We start from the raw sequence: 19,184 nt of genomic DNA on the forward strand, positions 1-19,184 counted from the left end.
ACATTCCATTTGCAGAAGGCATAAGAAAAGGTGAGTAAGTAAAGGTGTATATCAACTGCATGGCTTCACTGACTTATCTAAGTAAGAACTCCTGGACCTGACTTCTACTTCAGGTTATGCCTTTCTTCAATAAATATGGTTGGGGAATTCTATATATTGATGATAACAGATCCACTTACTATGGAATTAGTGATGACAGTTCTTCCTTACAGCATTTCTAGTTGAACAAGTGCTTGGTCTCTGTTGCTTGCACATTTTTGCACATTTCCCTACTGACTATATAAGGTGTAAATAATAGATAACTAACTGTTTCTGTTTATCTTCTTTTTCTCAAGAACCATTTTATATGTCCTATACATACATGCTTGGATTCCTTCACTTTTGTTTGTCTCTTGGAACATCATATAATGTTTTGGAAAATAGTAAAGTAAATGTTGCTGGAAAACAAGAACTGTAACTCTTCCACATTGGGTGTAAAATGACTTCATTCACATCCTTTTCAGGCCCCATGGAAGAGTAGAGGGAGGGAGACAATGACCTCTTTCTTCCTGGATGCAAAACCCTTAGTAATGAGATGTGCCACATAGAAGGACTTTTTGACCACAGTGGCAATGTGGTGGTCAAAAGAGAGGTTGCTGTCAACCTGTGTTCCCAGATCTCTTATAATGTCTTCTGTGTTCAGTGGACTACCATCAATGTGGTAATTCATGGGAACTTGTTTTTTCCCAAAGGGGATGATGGCACATTTTTTTGGCATTGAGCTTAAGGCCATATTTCTGATACCAGTCGTTGGTCTCAGTGAGGATGTCAGCATCACTTGGGGAGTTAATAATAGCTCCCATCTTGCAATTGTCTGCAAACTTTGTCAGCTAGAGTCCCTTCATGTTGGTCTTGACTTCAGAGAAGTAGATACCAAACAGAAGAGGACCCAGGACCGAACCCTGTGGGACTCCACTCATGACTGATCAGTAGTCTGACTTGGAGTCAGCTACTTCCACACTGTGGGTTCTATCTGTGAGCCAGTTTGCATCCCACCTAGTGCTATAGGGATTGATGCCTAGCTTATTGAGGTTTCCTATGATTCCTAAGTGGGTTATGGTATCAAAGGCCTTGGCCAGATCAAGGTAAGCTGTATGAACCACCTTGCCTTCATCCACAACTCTGGTGGCTGACTCAAAGAAGTCAACCAAGTTGAACAGGCATGATCTACCCTTCACAAAACCAAATTGTGTAGGATCCAGAGTTTGGAGATTCCCTATATCCTTGTTTATTAGGTCCATGATGATGCATTCCATAGCTTTGCATATCAGACTTGTCAGGTTAATGGGGCAATAGTTCCCAGGGTCTGTAGTCAATCCTCATTTGTGGAGAGGGATGACTGTAGCAGTGTGCCATTTGGTAGGGACAAAGCCTGAGGTAAGGCTGTAATTGAACAGGGGACACAGGTGAGGTGCCAGTTCACTCTATAGTTCATATAGAACACAGCCAGGGATATTGTCAGGTCCCATATAAGCTGTATTCTTGGCCTTGGACAGTGCTGTTTTAACCTGTGCAGCAGTAATACTGGGTGCCTGGCAATCTACTGGTATTGTGACTGTTCCCTTGGGGAGGAGGGACAGGGGTAAAGTTGGCACTGAATCTGTCGGCCAGTATATTGGCATTATCTCCAAAGCAAATCTGGGTATTGCCGTGGAGATTTTTTACATAACTATAGGAAGGCCTTGTGGGTGTCTTTTACTATCTGTTGCAATTCTCTTTTTTAGCTAGCTAGCTTTAGAGGATTTGTTGAGGATCTCAACATTTTTGTTGAAGAGTTTTTAGGAGTTTTCAAGGTTGTTATTCCACATCAGTTTTCTCCTCTCCTTCTGTTCTGTTGCAGAGTTTGGGCATGGCAGGGACCATTGGCTTTTTTTTTTTTTGAGGGAGAGAGCATCTTGGGTTTGTTGGGACAAGATCCATGCATTTGTGTGTGTATGAGTTCATACACAGAGCATTATGATTAGGTGGTCACTTGCAACCAATTGCATGCATGCGTGCCGTTAAGTTAGCCTGCTTTTTTTTTTTTTTTTAGCTTTTGGTTGGAGAAGTTTTTCATGGTGATTCTGCGGGGTGGGGCGCGGGGGGGGGGGTGGGGAGTTGGGGTGTGGTCCAAGATTGATGGTTTGTGGTGGATGGATCTAACAGGGGAGGGTAACAAACAATAGACCATGCAAGTAATGACCAAATGAAGGATGTTGCTACCCTAGTGGGGTGGCACGAGCTGGTCCAGGGCACTGGAATTAATGAATTGGAAATGTTGGGCAAGTGTATTGGTACATGAGTAGTTTTCCCAGTTAATGGAGGCTTTAAAGTCACCCAGTATGAGAGTGTTAGTTTGACCTAATATTTCTCAGAGGGTGGGATCAGGATGAGTGTGTGTGGGACATGATGGTGGGGACCTATAGCAGGCTGATGACTTTGTGCTGTCTTATTACCCAGGGGCAGCACCTGAAGTATCTCAGATGCGTTATGTTGGGCTACTAGTCTGGAGGTGTGCACATCCTTTATGAATATGGAAACACCACTGCCTTTGGAGCTTCAGTCTAAGTTCTGGGGCAAAAAGTTGTGGAATGAGTTATATAGCCTGGTAGTGCAGGGGTGCTTTCAGCTGCCTTGAACCAGGTCTCTGTTACAGCACAAACTCTGAGTCTGTTGTCATAACTGGAGGCAGTTTTAGAAGCATGTACAGCAAGAGGTTCTCTGGTTCGATTCTCGGCTGGGGTGCCTTCTGTGTGGAGTTTGCATGTTCTCCCTGTGTTCGCGTGGGTTTCCTCCGGGTACTCCGGTTTCCTCCCACATTCCAAAGACATGCATCTGGAGCATTTCTCCCCGGGCCTCCGTTGAAAACAGGCTCTGTGGAACCTAGTCGGACTTTCTCGGTCACCAAATGTTAAATAAATTAAATAAATAAATAAATAACTTTATTATCACCTTAAAGAAAACAAATCAGCAACAGAACAGTCAAAAAAAAAAGAATGAACCAGCACCATGTAAAGTGCAAAAATAGTTTATTGTAACAGGTCCGATATAAAAAATAAAAAGGTATACTGCTTTCAAAGCTATCACTTTTTCATCAGTACCTAATCTATTAAAAATGCCAATATTATAGTTTATAAAGGATCATAATATACAAAGTCACAATTTTATAAATAGATAAATAACCTAAATGGAAACATAATTGATATTTAGCAAATAATTCAAAACTAAACTGACAGCACAGCATTTTTTACCATAAATATCAACCAATGTTAGTGAGATAGAAAATACCATTAATAAATTCAGTACTAAATAACTATATTAACAATAGCTAGATAAAATTCATGGGGGACAAGGTCACCTAATTAATGACAAAAGATTATTTTGAAAAATTCATTATATATAAACACTGAAGCATTTGCTAAAATTATATTTACAAATATTTGTTCATTCCTAGAGAATAAAGTACCCCTAAAGTACTTTCTGAGTAAATAGATGTTGCTGCCCTCCCTTATAAGTTACACTAGAACAGATGTTATCTATGCTTGCAATGGTAAATTTTGCCACTAATGTCACAGAGATGTTCAGTCATTCACAATTTGAACACTTATTTTATTTTTATTACATCTCTGTTACCAGGGTAGAACACTGATCATATAATGACTAACTCCAGGATAGGCATGGGTTACAATAACAAAGCAACAAGTATAAAAGTAACAGTAATAGACAGAAGTGGAACAGGTATTGTGCAGGCAGCAATCCATTAGCACAGTAACTATGTACAGAGACATTTTGAAGTGTAATGACAATGTGTGATAGAAACAGCAGCATGTTCAACTGTATTTAAATGAATGGTAACAGTGAAGTCACAGCAGAATAGTCATAGTAATGTGGAGAAAACAATACACACGAACAGACAAAAATCATGCTTATGCTGCCAAATAATTAGGTATTTTACAGCACAGAAGTAGAGGGAGGGGCGAAAAAGATGTTTTACCCAAATAAAATGCAGAACCGTGCATACACAGCTAGAGAAAATATCCATTCACTTTTACATAACAGAACACCTAATTTAAAGTAATTTATTAGCATTTGCTGAAGTGAACTGATTTGTTTTAAACACAATTTGTAGAATGAACAATTATCACAGGCAACACATCCACTTAAAAGTGGACCATTGGGTTTCTTTTTTTTTATCGAAGCCAAGAAATTCTGTAATTGTTTTACCACTTCATTCTAGCAGGGCTATGGCTTTGCATCTGGATCAGATGTAAAATTCACCAATAATGATTTATAAGCTGTTTAACACAATAGCTGTTATTTCTAAAAGCAGTAATGAATATCTATTTCAAAGCAGCAGCAAAGAAAACAAACATTGGTTTGTTCGCTAAATATCTATTTCAAGATTAGTATTCTTTTGGTGTATGTTACAATCAGGGCTGGCCGTAGGCCCGTGGGAGCCCAGCTCCCTCAGGGGGTCCCACATCCAGGCCAGCCTTAGACATAGGTGCCTAAGATATTGCTTTATCTTTTTTTACTACAACATACTCTTTCTTGCCCCAGCAACTCTGTTGGAAGTAACCATAGCAGCAGCATCTACTAAAGAAAGCAATGCATGCTTCTTAATTTCCAAGCTTTCTGCTTCCTTCTAATCATGATCTACACAATTAATCGCCGAGCCAGTTTACTGCCTGGTTCACAGTACATGGAACTGAACAGAAAATCCAGAAACTTTGAACAGTGGAGAGTAGTGGCAACAACAGCCATGAAAGTCTGCAGGCAGCACTGTTAAGGACTGTGGAGGGTCTGTAACTGTATGCTGTAGTCAGTGTGTAGCTCATTCAGAGAGTAGCAAATCGGTTTTTGTAGACCCTGGCAGGCAACCAAGTGAACCTGACTATGAGGAACCTTCCTGATTTTGAATCTTAAAACAAGAGGAGTACTAATGGTCCTATTAAGCAGCAGACTGCAGGCATCAGATTTATGTATCTATGAAAGCTGATGCAGTTAACTTTGTATCCATAGGGAGAGTATATGTATCCTGCCCTACTAGAGGTGCTCCATATCCGTAAGTCTAACTCCTCATGCAAGACCCGCTCAAAAGGCCTGAATCTAATATGCAACATCAACAAAACCTGCTGGAGAGACAGGTTTGTCTCCCAGAGCCTGCCCTGTTTTTGGAATAGACTTCCCATACATGTCAAACGGAGCACCTCGCTGACCCTCTTCAAAAGCAACCTTGATGAGTGGATGGGAAACCACAAATTTGTCCCAGCGGTTCCACCTGTGTGCCTCATTAACAGGGGTGACAGGTGTTGACTGAGGTTTCTTTTTGTGGATAAACTCTTGGCTAGGCTTGTAAGAACTCCAGGACCATTAGCCCAGTAATCTCCTATAATCATATGATGTCTTCACATGCCAAGAATGTGTCCATAAACAACTGGGTCAGTTATTATGCTTCCTGAATATTCTCAGTTTGTAAAGAATGAAAGTGATGACTACAGTGGCAGAAAGAAAAAGAACTGCATCTAGACCCTACAGGACCAGCTGACACATTTTTGAGGAGTGGTATACCACATGTAGTTTTCCTTGTGTTCTTCTGTCCTGTTTCACTTCTTGATAACATTGCTGGTCATATGTTTTAGTTGTTATGTATGTGCATGTTTTTCTTTATGTCAGTACTTTATTTCCATAATATACTATGTATCAACAGTTCCATAATGCTCTGAATATGATGAATTTCATAGGGTCATAGGGTGGTACTAGGCTATCGGCCTTAGGGCCTATACAAGCCTAGCCAAAACAATTCCCTGGATATTTCTTGCCACAATATTTACTTCCCTTGACCCCTGTCTAGCAGGGCAACTGATGTGATCCCCGGGGCCTGGGATGAATTTCCTATCTCCCATCCAACCGTCAAGGGTCCTTTTGAAGAGGACCAAGGAGGCACTCTGCTTGACATGTATGGGCAGTCTATTCCAGAGTCTGGGGAGTCTCTGGGTCAGGAAACCTATCCCTCCAGTATGTTTTGTTCATTGTGATGACAAGGTTTAGATTCCTGGAGCGTGTGGCTCTGAGAGATTGGGATTTCTTTAAGTGGAGCATGTCCAATAGCTCAGGGTTTGACATGGCCTTGTATGTTAAGCAGAGATTGCCTCTGAGTAGACGATATGCCACAGAGTATAACTGGAGTTTTTTTAGATGGTCAGCACAGGGCATCTGCTTTAGGTCTGTGATTCTTTTAGTGAGGTATTTCTGTGGCCTTTCCAGCTGTTGCAGATTTCTTGTGAGGTACATACCAAATGGGACGCTTTATTCTACAATGGGTCTAATGAGGGATGAGTACAGTGGGACAATGACCTCCTTTTTTCTGGATGAAAAGCCCTTAGTGATGAGGTGTGTCACATAGAAGGATTTCCTGACTGTTGTGGCGATTGGTTATCGAAGGTGAGACCACTGTCCACCTGTGTCCCTAAGTCTCTCATCACTTTTTCAGTGTTTAGTGTACTGCCACCTATGTGGTAATTCATGGGTATATGGTTTTTCCCCAAATGGGATAACTATACATTTCTTGGCATTAAGATTGAGCCCATGGATCTGGCACCAAGCATCTGTTTCTGTAAGGCCCTTTTGTAGAATAACCACATCATTTGGGGATTCAATAATGGCTCCCAGTTTGTAGTCATCTACGAACATTGTTAGCCAGAGTCCCTTAGTGTTGGCCTGTACTTCAGAGAAGTAGATGCCAAACAAGAGCAGTTCCAGGACTGAACCCTGAGGTACTCCACTTGTCACTTGTCTGGAGCTGGATTTGGAGTCGGCTACCTTTACAGTCTGGGTTCTGTCAGTAAGTCAGTTGGCAACCCATTGAGTGACATAGGGATTTATGCCCAGCTTTGTAAGTTTATCTATGATTCCAGAGTGCGGGATGGTGTCAAAGGCCTCGATGAGGTCCAGATAGGCTGTGTGGACCACCTTACCCTCATCCACAGCTCTGGAGACTGATTCGAAGAAGTCAATCAGGTTCAGGAGACAAGATCAGCCCTTCACGAACCCAAACTGGGTGGGGTCCAGTGTTTGAAGGTTGACAATGTCTTTGTTTATAAGTTCCATGATAATGCGTTCCATGCCCTTGCAGATCAGGCTCTTCAGACGGATGGGACGGTGGTTCCTGGGATCCAAGTGGATCTCCCCCTTGTGGAGTGGGATAACTGTAGCTGTGCGCCACTCAGTGGGCACGAAGCCTGAGGTGAGGATATGATTAAACATGACACTTAGGTGAGGTGCCAGTTCATTTTGTAGTTCATGTAGTACACAGCCCAGGATGTCATCTGGTCGCATGGATGCTGTATTCTTAGCTTTGGGGAGTGCGGTTTCTACCTGTGTGGCTGTGATTACCAGAATTTGGCAATCTTTTGGTATTGAGATGGGCCGTTTAGGGGGTGAGAGGGGGGTGAAGTTTGAACTAAATCAATCTGCCAGGATATTGGCAATATCCTTGGGATCAGTATATTTAATGCCATTCTGTTGTAGTTCAGAGCAGATTTGAGCATTGCCATTTAGATTCTTGACATAACTATAGAATGCCTTGTGGTTGTCTTTGGAATCTTTGGAAATTTTATTTTCGTAACTAGCTTTAGAGGATTTTATGAGGGATCTCAGCTTCTTACTGAGGCTGGTAAGGGAGATTTTTGCATTCTGGGATTTTCCTCTTTTCTGCAACAGTTTCTTCCTTCTGTTGTATAGTTTGTTTATGGCAGGGGACCACCAGATTGGCTTCCTTTTTTGGAGGAGAGCGTCTTGGTTATATTTGGGATGGCACGATTCATGCACGAGTGGATGCGCTCATACAGTGCCTTAGTGTAGGATTCAGCAGTCGAACTTTCAGCTCCTGTCTGCATGGGTGTCATGAAGTTTGTCACTTCTGACTTAAGTAGCATGAAGATGGCTTTGGAGAAGTTTTTTACGGAGGTTTCCTTACTGTGGGGTGGGGGTGGGATGTGGATGTCAAGGGTGATTTGCTTATGGTCAGACCTGACCAATGAGAGGGTGACCACTGGTGTGGAGCATCTATCTCCCATGTTGGTAATGACCAGGTCTAGGATATTGGAGCCCCTGGTGGGACAATGGATTAGTTGATCCAGGGCATTGGAATTTATTAATTCCAAGAACCGTTGGGAAAAGGTGTTGGTACCCGAGCAGTCTTCCCAGTTAATGGCAGGGTAGTTGAAATCACCCAGTATTAGGGAGTTTGGTCGTATCTTAATATTTTCCAGTATGTTTAGAAAGTTGTAGTGAGAATCTTGGGGCATTGTGGGTTATCTGTAGCAAGCTACAATTTGGATTTCAGTCTTACCTAGTGTTAGTTGCACCTGGAGAATTTCAGATGCATTGTGTTGGGCAACTAGCCTGGAGGTGTGAATATGGACACTCCTCCACCTTTAGTGTTTCAGTCTTGGTTTGGTGGCCAAAAGTGTGGTAAGAGTTGTAGCCTGATGTTGCAGGGGTGATCTCTGGAGCCTTGAACCAGGTCTCAGTTACTGCAAAGTTATTGATGTTCTCCATTTTTAGGAGTGCCTCGAGAGAGTCCATTTTGATGTTTAGACTTCTAGCACTGAGTAGCATTACCTTCAGATTTTGCATGCTTGTATCTGTTACGGTGTTGGTTTTGTCCTTTGAACCTTGCCTAAAAAAGGCACTATAGGGGTGGCAAGAGATTTTGCCAGTAACCTGAATCCCAGGGGTGACAGGTGCAGACAATCTCTGGCAAAACATCGTAGTTTGTCGATCATGTCGTCCCTGGCAGACAGATACTGGATCCCCTTTGAATGACACCAGAAGCTTAGCCAATTGTTGAAGTCAGTCATTTTGTCCTTATACATTCTGGGCAAAGGCAGGATGCTACTCAGAGCTAGGGTCATACCTGCCTGGGCCACATGGTCCAAGAGTTCTTCCATGTCCCTTTCCATGTAGTTCAGGGAGGTACGTCTCATGTCATTAATTCCAACATGGACAATGACAGAGTCATATTTGTACTTGTTGTGGAGTGACTTGAGTGCATACATTATGTGGCGGATCCTGGCACCCGACAGGCAGCTGACTGTAATTCTCTCCTTGTTCAACCTGGTGAGTGGGACATCAGTGTGCCTGACTATAGAGTCACCTATGACTAAAGTGTTGGGTACATTGTCTTGCCTTAGGGGATGTTTTTGGGTGGCACACTGGTGTTGTGAGCTATGTGTCACTTTGGCTGTGACTAGTGTTTGTTTGCGTTTCAGCTTCGGAGGTCCTTGTTGCTTGGGCAGGTTAATGTTAAGGGACTCTGCATATGTGGGTTTAGTGTTGCTATGTGTGGGTGTTGATGGTGTGGGCTTTGAAGGGCTATGTGTTGCTTGAGGTATACTGCAGGTGTTAACCTTCTCCTCTTGACTGTCTAGCACAATCTTGGCTGGAGAGAGCTTTGCTTCCAGTTTGGTTATGTAAGTGCATCTCTCGCAGGTTGTAATGTTGGGTGGTAGGAGGAGAGGGTTGTCTGTGTGTATGAGGCAGTTGCTGCATTGCCCCAGTATGCCCAGATTCACCAGGTGGACAGAAGAAATCACTGGAAGCTGACCCTTGGACATGCCTGTTTAGGTGCTTTTTTCTAAAGTACAAGAGCTGTTTTCCCTTACCTTTGCAAGGTACTTTGCAATTATAGGCTGTTTAGTGCCTACGATTAATTTTTCCTTATTAATAAGGAGAGCTGAGTGCTTGTGTCAGTTTAAGGCTTCCTAGTGCTTTCCAGCAGATTCTAGAGCAAGTTCTAGTCACAGGGGTTCAGATTTTAGTGCAACTACTGAGAAACCAGCTAGTTCTAAGGGAAAATTTGAAGAGCAGACTTTCTGGCACCTGGAATAGTTTAACGTTGGCCTGAGGTGCTGTACGATGTGAAAAATGCGCAAACACACACATTTTTAAGCCAGAAAGTTGAAAGGGATAGAAATCAGCCCAAAAATGGCTAATAAAATTACAATTTCAGAGCTGGAAAATACTCCTCTAGTGTTATATAGGCAGTACAATGCTCAACACTCCCACTGGTAAGCAGTAGGACTTCCCTCTACCACAGCAAGGTCTAGATAGCTCTGAACACAGAAAATAAAGTCCTGAAACCAGCAAAGCCTGGGATCTGGACTATACTAGCTAGGAAAGGTGGGAAACAAGAAAACAAGATAGTATTTTTATTTTTGGTTAAAACAGGCTAAACAATGCATTAATACAGTAAATAAAGGCAGACAAGGCTAATGCACTTGAGTGGGTAGCCCTAAACAGTAAATGTAATTAAAATTCTACAAAATTAGCAATTTAAAACTTTTTAAATGAAGCAAGACAAGTGCACAACTGAAAAATGATTTAAGAGGCAGTAATACAGTAGAATAAGTAGCTAGTCTACATATGCAGAAAAGTCTATATATACAGAAAAGCAGCTAAAACACACTAAAACAATTCAGATGCAGTGCAACCTAGAACACTTGAGTTGTAGCAATATTAAGGCAAATACAGTTTTAATAAATGCACTAAAATATACTCTATATTTCCAAAATGTTTGAGAAGCACAGTCAGAACACAAGGAGATTTAAGCAATTTTTTTTGTTAAGAAAGGGAGAAAGGAGGAACAGAAGGAAAGAAACTAAGTGGGTTGGCCTTCTCAGATGTTCTCTCTGTATTAGGTAGAATGAGCTAATGACACCAGACTGGGAGGAGTGTCCAAGATCAAATTTAGAGTAGGGGTGGGCAACTGCAAGGCCAGCAGGTATAAAGACAAGATGCCAATAGGGACGGAGGGTGGGAAGCTATTTGGGAAGCTATTTGTTTCTATTATGGCTACTGTGTAGCTCCACAATTCTGGGTCTTGTTATTTGGCCTGTGGTTATCACTGTTATGAGGTATAACGCTATTGTTATCAGTAACTGCCACATTTTGTGGGGTATAGCAAGGTACTGTTTGGTTCTGCTTAGAACAATGCATGGCACATCACACTGGACAGCACTGTTTGCCTCCTTCCTTTCAGAAAAAGTCTACACATTTTTCCTGGTGGTCTTGACATCTGTTGCCTGTTTGCCATGGCAAAGTTTCCATTTAGTTGTATACTAAATGTTCCATGTAGCAGACACTTCACCCATTTTGCAGACAGTCATTCTCTCCCGTGGTACATCATTTATGCAGCATATAGATGTGACAAGTAAAATGCGTGAATTTTATTAATCCTGCTTCTTTTTTTCACACATTGCTAAACACCCTGTCTTCCTCAGACTGAGGTCCATTTGCAAAAACTTTGCACTTCCTCTGTTTGACTAGTTCCTAACCTACTTCCATTGTTGTGACACACTCCCAGGCAAGAAATGTGTTTAAAAGTATATTTTGTAAGGTTCTTATTGTAATATGGGTAGGCTTCATTTTACTTTTTTTTTTTACTGAAGGCAACCGGAACTTAAGGCCAGCAAGCTATACTTTAACTAGTGCATAACTGATAGTGTTGGTAATATTTCCTCATATCTGGTTGTCATGTGACTTGGATGAAAACTTATACTTAGGTTGAAAGAGGGGGCATCCCCTAATTTGTTATATGCAAGTTGGAAGAAGAGACTTAGTCCTCCAAACAGTGTGTGTGTGTGTGCGTGTGTGTGTGTGTGTGTGTGTGTGTGTGTGTGTGTGTGTGTGTGGAGGGGGGGGCAGAAACCTAATCTGGATACGTTGAAAATGTTATGCCTTTGGTTATTCTCTTTTTGGCTAAATTCTAATTGGCCGCCTCGCTAATAAACTTTGCAAATGAATCATATGCGCCTACTTTCATAGTCCAGTAGTTATAATACATAACTTACTGCACCATGACTTTGTGGGGATATTTAGACTCAAGCTATTTGCTATACTCCATCCAACTCTCTGCAGGCTACTTAAAATTATGAGCCAGAAAGAAAAAGAAGATTTAGTATGGGGAAACATTTGCAGCCACTGCCCTTCTTTGGAACAGCTTCCCAAGTGACATTCATCAAGCAAAAACATATCTACATCTATGTTGGAATTACTTGACTATAAATATTCTAACCATTCATCACTCATATCCCTCACTATTGTGCTCCTGAGTATGAAATATTACTTTCAAGTGTGTTATGCTGTTGGCAGATAACATCAGGGTTTATCTTCTGTTTTTTAACACAATGAATCTGCATGTAGAACAATGCGTACAAGTAAAAGTGATGATGGGGAACAGTGGACTATGGTGGTATATACACGATGGACAACAGTGGATTGTGGTACTGTGTACACAATGGACAACAGTGGACTGTGGTAGTGTGTACATGATGGAGAACAGTGGACTGTGGTAGGGTGTACACTGTTTAGAATGTTATGGCAGAAGCATGGTTTGACAGCTCCATGCATCTGCTGTAGCATTCTAAACTTTATTTGCAGTATTTTTCAAAATATGGCATCAGCTGAAACCACAGAAAATAAATAAAAAAAAATTACTATCTGACACTAACTGTGGTTTCAGCTGATGCCATATTTTGAAAAATACTGCAGAAATATATAGATCATAGCCGGCCTTAGGCATAGGCCTGGGAATAGCAAAGATAATGCCAAACCCAGTTTTATGACTATTTTAGATAAAACGTTTATATTTGAATTTGGTAATGCTGTGAACAATGAGTACAGTCTGGGTGTCTACCAGGGTGTTGGCTCTGCCTTGAGAGACATTAAGTTTCAGTTTGAGAAAATGCTCTTTAAGTTTAAAAGTACACAGATTGAGAACAGCTATTTAAGACAATGCATTCATCTGAATCCAGTAACCCATGGACTAAGACTGTATAAATTTCCCTTTGGACTGTCTTACAATGAAGAGATTGCTAGTAATTTCATTGGCTTATTTGATAAATATGGATTAGAAATTGTGGACAAATTATCAAATATAATGAAATATTTTTGTGTAATTTGAGCCAGACAGTAGAACGATTACATCAGATTATTTTGAAAGATTCTTTGTTTGAGTAATTTAGGAACCTGCATGAAAGGGACATTAAACTATAATAAAAATGCTTATCCTCACAGCACACTTCACTTTCCCTCTCAGTACTACTACTACTACTACTGAAAAAAGTCAATTTTGTTGAGGGTGACAACTATATATCAGGTGAGCAGGGGAGACTGGGTAAATAGACCAGCCTTGGTTTTCAGGGATATGGAAGTTTTTATAGATGAACATCAGAATTTTTGGAATCCGAGGCATTCAAAGAGGCTGGTGAGTTGTCCAAGACCTACGTTTTAACATGGGGCAGAACCTCCAGAGGTCCCCATATCACAAAAATCAGAAGAGGGGAAAGGGATGGAGGAGAACATAAATATTGGTGTTGATGGTATAGTCAACTCTTACAGGGGATACAACATCAACAATTATACCTCCAGACCTATTACTAAGGAGCAGTTTACCTTATTTATTAAAGGATTCAAAATTGTCCCAGCAAGACAAATGATACTGGTGATATTTTAATGGAGGCAAAATTGTATGTTAGAAAATTAAATTTGAATGTCTTCTTCGATGATAAGAACAGCAGAGAGAGTGATGTTACTAACTATAGGGGTAGGTTAGACAGGAAGTGGAGTACTTTTAACACCCTTTTACACCCAACTATGTCTGTTTTTGAAAAGGTAGTTATGGAAGACATATATAAAACTTGTACTAATAAGAAATATTATGGTTCCAGCTTATCCAAAGCATAAAAACTTTTATTAGAACAAGTACACACTGCTAAAACCATATGCCTCATGCAACCAGATAAAGGGGGTGGGATGGTTATTTATGATGCACAGGATTATTTTAATACAATGTTGAAACTTGTGCATGGTGTTGAAACCTATACCCCAGTCTCTAACAATCCAAGCCATATAGCACATCAAAGGGTTGATTTATATTTATATGTATTAAATCAACTAATTGATTTTGATACTTACAATTTTTTATCCAATCCTAACCCTATTATACCAGCATTTTTCAGTATCCTAAAAATCCACAAAGGGACACTTTGACCCCTCCTGTTTTAGACCCATTATCTTGGCTAATGGGTCTACGACATATCCTTTAGCTTTTCTGATAGATGGTTAAACATGTTTCAGATGCAGTGTAACATTTAATTAAAGACTTTGGGGATTTTTTAAGCCGTCTAAAAATCATATGTAGAAGGAAAGTCTTATCTTTGTAACAGTCGATGTTAGAGACCTGTACATTATTATTCCCAAATATGAAGGCCTACAATATTTCCATCAGAGTTTAAACCCAATGGTCTATCCCCTCAAATGACAGAATCAGTTTGATTATCGAGTTAATGGGGCTTGTGTTAGAACACAATTACATCTACTTTGAGGGAGAGTTCTTCCAGCAAATAAGAGGTGTAGTTATTGGAGCATCATGTGCTGCTGCCTTCACCAATATGGTGGTGTTGGGCTGGGAAGGCCAGTTTGTGTTTAAGAGGGCCTTCTCCAAATATTTACACTTATATGTACTTTTCTGGATGACATATTAATTTTGTGGGATGGTGAGATGGATGCAATTTATAACTTTGTGGAATATTTGAATAATTCTACAGAGGTTTTGAAATTTACATATTCTTGGAGCAGCGATAACATTAATTATTTTGATACTCATATCCCATACATCTAATGGTTTCAAGTATAATATTTTTAGGAAAGAAACCTTCTGTAATTCTTATCTGCACTTTATCAGAAGCTATCCTATATGACAGAAAAAGAGCCTAGTAAAGGGGCAAGCTGTCAGGGTGGCACGTATTACCTCTATAAAGGAAGATGTGTGGCCTAAGTTAATTCAATTAATGGAGATGTTTTTAGCAAGGGGATACCCTGGTCAGATTCTGGATAACTTGTTATTGGAAGTGCATAATGAATGAGGGTAAAGATCTAAACCACTTTTGGGTATTGGGCTTACTGCACCTAGTAACAATATGGAACATAAGTATGGAAGGTCATTGGTTGTGGAACACAACCAATTCTCAAGGGGAAATAAAGTACATTATTAAAAGAAACTGGTGCATTTTTAAAACCAATCCTGAAATATTTCAGTCGGTAGGGGCTGAACCTTTATTTATTTCTAAAACTGCACCTAATTTTAAAAGATTAATGGAGAATAAACATGGCCCATTTTCAAAGGGAATGAAATGAACTATGAGGTGTGGTTGTTGTAAACAATCTATGTACATTACTAGGAATCAGACCCTAACATTGGATAACAGTATGAATAGTAGAATCATATTTCAGGATGATAGCTGTACTTCCCTTAGAGTGGTATCCTTTGCCTTGTGTGTTGGATGTTTAGCATTTTATGTTGGCAAGACTAAGTGTGCCCTTCGGACCTGCATTTATGAACATAACATGATATTGCCAGCAAAAATGAAAACAGCACCTTATATAAACATTTTGTTGTACGTCAAGGATTTAATAATTTTTGCTTTGGTATCCTGGAAAAAATTAGGTTGGATCCCATGGGGGAGATTGGAAGACTTATTTAAAAGTGAGAGAAAAGAAGTGGCAGCTTAGATTGTGTGCAGCATTCTCCCTGGTTTAAATGGTAATGTAGCCATTGCTCCTATTTTGAATATAAAAGGCAACAAATTACAGGTTGGATCTTTTTTTATAAACTAATATATTGTTATACATATATAAATATATATACATATATATATATAAATATTATATATATATATATATATATATATATATATATATATATATATATATATATATATATATATATATATATATATATATATCATGTGCATATTTTCAAAAAAATTATGTAATACTGATTTATGTAATCTAACTCCTTAAGAAATTTGATTAATTGACTTGTTAATCTACAACCAATGGAATTTGTTTTCAGACAGTATGATAATGCCTTTGTGTTGTGTTGTAATTATTCTGCTGAACTGTCTTTATTAAAGATGAAACCCCTCAATGCTTTGTTAAGTTATAATATTAAATTGCATTTAGACCACTTGTGGACCTCCATAGCATTTATTTTTATTGTTTTTGAGTGTATTTGGTTGACACTGCACCTGTTTTCTAGCTTTCAGGTTTGACTGGATTTGTTTTTTACCCATGAAAAAACTGGGGGAGTTGGAGACTAGATGGCAAATAAAACTAAATGCATCCACTCCACCAGGACTAAATGATCACATATCAGTAAAACCTATCTTGGTCAATGATGGATAGACTGGCAGTCAATATATTTCACATTATTACATTTTATTATGTAGTATAGTGATTTTAGTAACCCAAACTAGGGGCAAGGTAAATGTTGTAAGGTGCCAGTTATTTCTCCAACTGGTATCATCCTCACTGCATTAGTTACACTTGACATCAAGTTTTACACACAGTGTGGTAAGGGTTCCCCCCCCCAGTACATGAATAATTTAAATAGGTACTACACAGACTACGACTAATATGCACTTATTTTTTAGACTTTTTTTTTTATTTTTATTTATATAGTTTAGTGTATATAAAGTATTTGAAATGTATAAATTATAAGTATGAGGAAATGTAAATTATTATTTATATATTATGTTTTTTAAATCAGAGCATGTATTTTAAACTTTTAATACTATTATTAACATTGTCACCAAGGTTTTACTGCACTAGCACTTTAAAATGATGTGAAATTAAAATTGGTTTAAATATAATTTTATTTAATTACTTCACCTATTATATTGTAAGCCTAAAAGGCAGTTCATTTTGTTCTGAAATCTAGTTTACTGTTAAACAACAAATCACAATACAGACACTCTAAGGCATCTGTTAAAATAGAGTTCTGACACCTTGATTCCATCACCAGGTTATTGTTAATAGAAAAAGTTTTGTGTTACAATGAACACATATCAGATCATCAAGGACATCTATGTATTCTTCCAGTGATGAGTTGATATTTTCTCAACCCTTTCACTATATCTCTTTTCATGTTGCTTGTTCGTTACATACCTAGACAAAATGTAGTTTGATTTTTGATGCAGTGTGCCAAGTTTTTATTAATACCATGCAGATGAACTGTTTTCTGGCTTTTTGTTACATAAATTCCTTTTGAAATTAACCTCAGTCATCCTTCTTTTTATGTTTGTAAATCATGATACTTGCTTTTCGGTTTATTCAAAGTGACTTATTACTGACATTAGGCTTGTTAATCAGCATTATGTAATGGGTGTTGGTAATGATTACTATGCCTCTTCTTTTCTACCCTTTCTACATTTACACCCTTCACCACTCTCTCTTCCCATTCTGTACCTCTCTTTCTACATTTATACCCTTCAGTCCTCTCTCCTCCCAGGCTCTGTTTCTCTTTCTACACATATACCATTCACTTTTCTCTCTTTCAGTGCTCTATCTCTCTTTCTACATTTATACCATTTTTTCTTCTCTCCTTCCACATCCTAACCCTATATCTCTACATTAAAATCATTCATTCATTCATTCCTCTCTCCTTACATGATCTACTTACCTTTCTACATTTACAACCTTCTTTCCTCTCTCATCCTCTTCTCTGCCTCCCTTTCTACATTTACAACCTTCTTTCATTGCTCATCCTCTGCTCTGCCTTCCTTTCTACAGTTACAACCTTCTTTCCTCTCTCATCCTCTGCTCTGCCTCCCTTTCTACATTTACAACCTTCTTTCCTTGCTCATCCTCTGCTCTGCCTCCCTTTCTACATTTACAACCTTCTTTCCTCACTCATCCTCTGCTCTGCCTCCCTTTCTACAGTTACAACCTTTTTTCCTCTCTCATCCTCTGCTCTGCCTCCCTTTCTACATTTACAACCTTCTTTCCTCCCTCATCCTCTGCTCTGCCTACCTTTCTACAGTTACAACCTTCTTTCCTCTCTCATCCTCTGCTCTGCCTCCCTTTCTACATTTACAACCTTCTTTCCTCTCTCATCCTATGCTCTGCCTTCCTTTCAACATTTACAACCTTCATCCCTCTCTCCTTCCATGCTACGCCATGCTAGATCCACCATTTTTCTTTCCTTCCATGCAAACCTCTCAACTGTCCAGAATTTCACGGAATGTTTTGATTTTTGCCTCATATTTTTGGTATGTTCCTCATAGAATTAGTAGGTTCTTGGCAAATTATTGAGGATTTAAGTTACTAAATAATGAAAGATATTTAAGTTTCATACTTCATATCATTCAGAAAATGCACACTAATGCAGCCTCTGTTATTCTATCAACTTTCTAAGTATACAGAATCAATATTTATGAGCTGTCCTTGATTTTAGTTCTTTGTCCCCAATTCCTTTTGGCTTTCTCCAGAATTCTTGCTCTAAGTGACTGTTAGATATGCCTCTAGGCTCTACCTCTTTCTCTGCATTAACACATCCATTACTCTTTCTTTCCATGCACTACTTCCTTTTCTACATTTACACCCTTCACTCCTCTCTCCTCCCATGCTCTATCTCTCTTTCTACATTTGTACCCTTAATTACTCTCTCCTTTCATTTTCTACCTCCCTTTCTACATTTACACCATTCATTCCTCTCTCTCTTTCCATGAAATGCCTCCTTTTCAGTGTGTTTGCACACTTCATTCTATTCTGCTTCCCTTGTTTTTCTGCCATTCAACTGATTCATGTAAAGTAGAAGACAGTAAACAAAAAAATCTGAAATGCTTACTTGACGAAGTTCTGCGAGTTTGAGGTAGCTGGGGTTCTACTACTATTTTCTTTTTGCAAGACTTTGTTGCCTTCTCTACTTCTATCTGCTTGTGAGTCACTTCTTCCATAAATATCTGAAATAGTGAAGCAATGAAAACATAATTTAGTCCACCACATTGTATGGCTGATGCTTCTTGCTACAATATAATTAATGCATTTGTGTAAAAGTTTAATGACAAGTCTGCTAGAAAGAACATCACAAAATTAAATCTTACAATTTCCATTTCAATTATTTTGTGTTCTTTTTATTATGCACCATCTTCTTACTTCATGACCACTATTAGCTTTGAGAGTTATTAGAAAACACTGATAAATTTAAAATGCATGTCTCATCTTATAACCAAATAGCCCAATTGATTTTTAACTTGAATATTCCTTTCCCATCTACTAGTGTTCTTTTTGCTTACACTCTGAATGTTCAATTCCATTGT

At 39.2% G+C, this 19,184-nt stretch overlaps 1 protein-coding gene across 1 annotated transcript in view; it reads right to left on the minus strand.

Annotated features, from left to right (window-relative positions):
- The window catches only part of LOC122797773 (microtubule-actin cross-linking factor 1-like), an 899,011-nt gene that overhangs the window by 198,640 nt on the left and 681,187 nt on the right, over positions 1–19,184 (minus strand). The window contains exon 31 of the mRNA XM_044066295.1: positions 18,713–18,827. Coding sequence (XP_043922230.1) covers positions 18,713–18,827 — 115 coding nt within the window. The remainder of the gene's footprint in view (positions 1–18,712; positions 18,828–19,184) is intronic.

The sequence above is a fragment of the Protopterus annectens genome, chromosome 3.part1 (genome assembly GCF_019279795.1).
Source record: "Protopterus annectens isolate FY-2018-M chromosome 3.part1, PAN1.0, whole genome shotgun sequence".
Lineage (NCBI taxonomy): Eukaryota > Metazoa > Chordata > Ceratodontiformes > Protopteridae > Protopterus > Protopterus annectens.